Source organism: Coregonus lavaretus (assembly GCF_964263955.1).
Source record: "Coregonus lavaretus genome assembly, chromosome: 20".
Taxonomy (NCBI): Eukaryota; Metazoa; Chordata; class Actinopteri; order Salmoniformes; family Salmonidae; genus Coregonus; species Coregonus lavaretus.
The window spans coordinates 8,652,199-8,657,774 of record NC_140007.1 but is presented as its reverse complement, the minus strand read 5'-3'; the positions used below and the strand labels follow the sequence as shown (position 1 = coordinate 8,657,774).

At 46.6% G+C, this 5,576-nt stretch overlaps 1 protein-coding gene across 1 annotated transcript in view; it reads right to left on the bottom strand.

Moving 5' to 3' along the window:
* Positions 1-1,153: 1,153 nt before the first annotated feature.
* Positions 1,154-5,576, bottom strand: part of bmp7b (bone morphogenetic protein 7b) — a 57,687-nt gene continuing 53,264 nt past the window's right edge. The window contains exons 3-6 of the mRNA XM_084184335.1: positions 4,925-5,130; positions 3,782-3,858; positions 3,121-3,231; positions 1,154-2,918 (exon numbers count right to left, since the gene is read on the bottom strand). Of these exons, the coding sequence (XP_084040461.1) occupies positions 2,769-2,918; positions 3,121-3,231; positions 3,782-3,858; positions 4,925-5,130 (544 nt within the window). The 3' untranslated portion in view covers positions 1,154-2,768. The remainder of the gene's footprint in view (positions 2,919-3,120; positions 3,232-3,781; positions 3,859-4,924; positions 5,131-5,576) is intronic.

Sequence of the window (5,576 nt, the reverse complement as noted above, 5' to 3'; positions counted from 1 at the left end):
GCATACTAAATCTTCTACATCTCACATACTATAAAACGTTTTATTTTTGCATACCCAAAATGCCTATTTGGACACGGCCAATGTCATTGTGAATGTCTGGCCTACCGAAAGTACAAGAACAAGGACCGTTGAGCTCACATTACACACAGATACACACACACACGATCTTCCCCACCAGAGGGCAGGTCTCCCTTTCCCTCCCCAGAGTAGAGGAGCAAGTGTGTATGCGTCGTCTGCGTGCTTGATTGTGTGTGTATATGTATGGCATGGGGTCATCAAGTGTCAGACTCTGGGGAGGAATAAATAAACAGAACTGTTCCTTCTCTTCATCAGTCTGATGAGGTAACAGTGGAGCCTGTAGGGACATAAAACAATGTGACACCAGGAGGAAGTCAGAGGGAGAGGTGGTGATGGATGGGTGGGCCATAGAGATCCCTCATTCATTTCTACAGTGGGTTGGTGCTGCTGGAGGTCAGGTCTTGAGGATGGAAAGTTGATGAGGGCTGAAGACAGGCAGTGTTCGGGGTCAAGTTTGGGGGCAGGCAGCAAGGGGGCAGTGCTGGGGGAGGCAGAGGGTGGGAGTAGGGGAGTAAAGCTTCTGGGTGCAGAGGATTGAGAGCCAAATTACCACTCTATTGACCCCTGACACCTGTGGTCTGAGGAATGGGACTGACATACACTGGAGTTGGTTCCATTCTAACTCAGTCACTTCATTTAAATGGAATTGGTCCCAATGTTTCTCCAGGTCGTTACAGATTGCTATGTGTAAAAGTTTAGACCTAGAGGAGGCTGAAACACTGCCCTGTTCTCCAGACTCTTGGCATGAAACACACTGTGACACACGCACATACACACACACACACACACACAGGCTAAATGTAGCTCCATTAAGAAGTCTGCGAATGGCGAGGAGCACTAATCCAAGCCAGGCCATGTCATGAACAGGATGGAGAAGACAGAGGGGAGAGGAAAGAGGCAAGGGGAAAGAGGAGAGAGGAGAGAGGAAAGGGGCGATGAGTGAGAGGGGATAGGAAAGAGGAGAAAGTGGAGAAAGCAAAGAGCGGAAAGAAAAGAGAAGAGAGGAAAAATCCAGAGGTGAGGAAATATGGTAATGGGGGGTGAAATAATCCTCTACCAGATAGTCAGTGATGCTCCCTCCGATTTTATTGAATCAGTTTTGCATTAAAACAAAGACTTTTGTGAGTGAACAAGATGCTGCATTGGCAGAGAATACCAGCCTCAGCTCTCAATAAATAGTCCTCTTAAATAAGGAAGAGATAGACATCAGACTTTACAGCAGAGGATAAAACAACAGACCATCCTAAAACCACCTGGCACACAACAGACTAGTGGTGCTCAAGGTAATGGTACACAGGTGCACACACACACACACACACACACACACACACACACACACACCCTAGACACACACTCTCTCTCTCTCTCTCTCTCTCTCTCTCTCATTCCCCATCTTTCTCTTCCTTTTGTTTTTCTGAAACTCTCTCTGTTTTATTACTTCACCAGGACTTGTGTGTCACTTTTTATTGTAAAAAGAAAAACACTCAAGTCAAAGCCTAGCTTATAAGGAGAGCTACAGTATAGGAATGCATTTTCATTCTGAAAATAACTTGTATGTAATTTGCATTCTTATCTGAGTCCAATACACTAGTGTGCGTATGACATCAGAACATGTCTTTAAGACAATGTTTGGAATACGGAGAGGAACGGGCTGAGTTATTTGCCATTACAAGGCTGTAGTGATAGGTCCATACTGATGACAGATTTAGCACTGTTACTGTGCAGGAAAAACAACTCACAGAGCTAGCATGGTGAGAAACCGAGAAGGAGCGAGAGAGCAAGAGCATGAGAGAGAGAGAGAGCGAGAGCGAGAGATAGATAGATAGAGAGAGAGAGAGAGAGAGAGAGAGAGAGAGAGAGAGAGAGAGAGAGAGAGAGAGAGAGAGAGAGAGAGAGAGAGAGAGAGGAGAGAGAGAGAGAGAGAGAGAGAGAGAGAGAGAGAGAGAGAGAGAGAGAGAGAGAGAGAGAGAGAGAGAGAGAGGGAGAGAGAGAGAGAGAGAGAGAGAGAGAGAGAGAGAGAGAGAGAGAGAGAGAGAGAGAGAGAGAGAGAGAGAGAGAGGTGTGTGTTTGTGCGTGTTTGTGCTGTACTGTATGATGAGTGGGACCCAAGGTAAAGAGCTGCATAAAATACAGTACATGTGCATGTAGACACTGGAGTACACAGGAGAAACATTGAACCTACCCTTAACATTCCCGAGACCAGGAAATAAATACACTTCTCTTTGTTTGAAAAACTATTTACACAGTATTGTCCAATGAAGAGTCCATAGAGCATCCACACTTCCTATAGCCTTTTAGTCATAAAAACCATACAAAAACATAATCGATCAATAACATCTAGAAAAATAGACTGACCTACAATAAAACATATTTAAATGAACAAAAGATTGTTGACTGTGTATTACTATACAATCACTGCTTAAAATGTCTCATACACAGTAGAAAGCACAGGAAGAATGTGTGTGTGTGTGTATGTGTGTTCCAGGTTGGACTCAATAAGCATGATTCTGCCCGGTCCTCATATAGCTCCCGTCCAGAAGCTCAGCAAGGCAGACTGGGATATGTAGTCCATTCATGTGTCCATTCAGGTAAATCTGGGGAAGAAAGTCTAGAGTCTCGATGAAAGTGACCTGCGTTGAGGGACATTTAGATGCATGCGTGCGTGTGTGTGTTGAGAGGTTGGCTGTAGTCTAATGGCAGCCACAGGCTCTGACCACCATATTGCGATACTTCTTGAGGATGACATTGGAGCTGTCATCAAAGTAGAGCACTGAGATGGCATGGAGCTGGGTGGGGGCACAGCAGGGCTTAGGAATGGTGTCTGGGTTTATTAGGTGGACCTGCACAGGGAGGGGGGACAAGGACAGGGAGTAGAAAGGTGGGGGTTGGAGTAAGGGAGACAACATCAAGTGAAAATAAATGAATGAAGATATGATAACATGTCAATGCATTTGTCTTTGTGTGGATGCTCTCTAGTGCATTGACTGCATGAATGATACAAATGATAATAAAAAGTAATGTTTATTCTTAGAGGCTACTCACTAGTGTCTGCACGATGGCATGGTTTGTGGCGTTCATGTAGGAGTTGAGAGGGAAGGCACACTCTCCTTCACAGTAGTACGCTGCATAGCCCTCTGGAGCTATGATCCAGTCCTGAGAGAGGGAGCGAGAGAGAGAGAGAGAGAGAGAGAGAGAGAGAGAGAGAGAGAGAGAGAGAGAGAGAGAGAGAGAGAGAGAGACAAAGAGGGTAGGGAAATAAAGAGAGAGAAAGAGAGAGAGATGGCAGATAAAGAGAGAAAGAGAGGCACACTGTTATCCTCCTTGGGATTGTGTAATCAGCATGCGATACATTCCACAGTAGTCATGGTAGTAGTAACAACAAGCTTCCTGGTTCTAAACTCAGAACTCATTGTGCATATTTTACTGTGGAGGCAATAAGTCTGCACCTCTCCTTAGCATATCCTACTGTTTACCCAGCTGTTGAAATGGATATCATGGACAACATTGAGCCCTGTAAATCACTTTGGATTTAGGTATCTGCTAAGAAAAGACATTAGGGAGGACAGGGAGGAAAAGAATGGTGAGAAAGAAATAAGGGCAGGAGAGTGAGAAAAAAGGAGAGACAGTGAGGGAGGGAGGATGAAAGAAAAGGAGCGGAAGCGAAGGGGGAGACATAGAGGAATGTGTAGGGTGCACTCGGTACCTGCCACCCCAGATCTCGGAAGCTGACGTAGAGCTCATGCTTCTTACACGCCTGCTTCTGATCAGCACTGCTGTTCTCTGGGGGAGAGAGAAAGAGGGGTGTAAAACATTGTCAATATTATTGCATGGAAACATAGAACCTTACTGTACATGGAATCAGTGTATGTTGAATAGGCCTAAACCTTCAGGGGTAGTTCAAGGTTTAGGGACTTCTGTATCCTCCTGTGGCTTCCACGGCATAGAACACATGTGAGAGGGGACAAAGCGCCTTAACCCATCTCTTTCACCACTCCGTTCTTTCCCTTCTCTTTTCCATTCTCTCCCTCCATCCCTCCCTCCCTCTGGTAACCCTCACGGGTTCTGTGGAACATAAATTTGTCCCAGTCAGTCGTTGGGATTGGGAATGATCAGGAACGACTGGTTCTCATCAGCTCTTAAAAAAAGACCATTCAAACTTCCAAACAGGCCCATTTGGCCCATGTGTGCTAGGCCGGTCCAGCCTCAACCCCCTCACACACGCACACACAGTGCAGATGTACTCCGCCACAAACGTGGGCCCTGCCTTCGCTCCCATGCTGAGTTCTTGGCCCTGTCTGTCCACTCCGTAAGGCTCGTGTAATAAACACGGCAGCAATTTGAAGCCCAGGCATTATGGTGTAATGTTTCAGAGCTCTGCATAAACACAGCTCTCTCACACCTCACACCGTAAGGCTCCCATGAACTACGTACGCTCTGTTACGGGAGGTTCAGAAACAAAGGCATTCTCAGAGTGCCTTGGAGGGGGAAAGTGTGTGTGTGCGCGTGTGTGAGTTATATGTGTGTGTGTGTGTGTGTGTGTGTGTGTGTGTGTGTGTGTGTGTGTGTGTGTGTGTGTGTGTGTGTGTGTGTGTGTGTGTGTGTGTGTTGTGTGTGTGAGCGTGTGTGTTGGCCCTTGGAGATATGTGGAGAATTCTGGTAAGGAGGCTGTAGTAGACAGTAATAGCTCTGGCCTCCATCTGTCTCTCATTTCACCTGGAGCCAGCCATCACTACACCAGCATCTACCAACATATCACAATGGCATTTAAAAGACCATCAACAGATACATATACTGCTGTAGGCTACATTCTCTAAGCTTCCCTTTCCCCTCAACCCCCAGTCCCTACCTGCGATGTTGGCCACTCGGAGTGCCTCCTGGCCCTTGTTGGCTCCTTTGGAGCGGTTGGGGTTGCGTTGTTTGGTGCCCCCTGTTGCCGAGCGGATGCTGCGCAGGTGCACCTCGGTGGCTTTGAAGAAGGCCACCATGAAGGGCTGTTTATTCTGAGGACCACTGCGGCCGATCAGCCCTGCCACCCGCGGTTCACACTCACACCTGCAGGGGAGACACAGAGGACAGAGAGTCAGAGACATTGCCTGTGTATGTGTGTTTCAAGTTTCAAGTATTATTAGTTGTACGTACAGGGATACAAATGGTTTACACCGTCCAATGTAACGCTTACTTCATCTTGTGTGTGTGTGTCTGTGTGTGTGTGTGTGACTATGTGTGTGTGACTGTGTCTCTAAAGTGTGTGTGGTCCACTCAGTCTCTAATGAGAACCATTTCTTTAGTCTGTGTAATCCTGAAATGGATGTTTTACCAAATATGATGTTTTCCTCCCTAAATTCCTTTCTCTCCCTCACTCTCTTTCTCTTTCTCTCTCTCTCTCTCTCTCTCTCTCTCTCTCTCTCTCTCTCTCTCTCTCTCTCTCTCTCTCTCTCTCTCTCTCTCTCTTTCTCTCTCTCTCTCTCTTCTCTCTCTCTCTCTCTATCTCTCTCCCT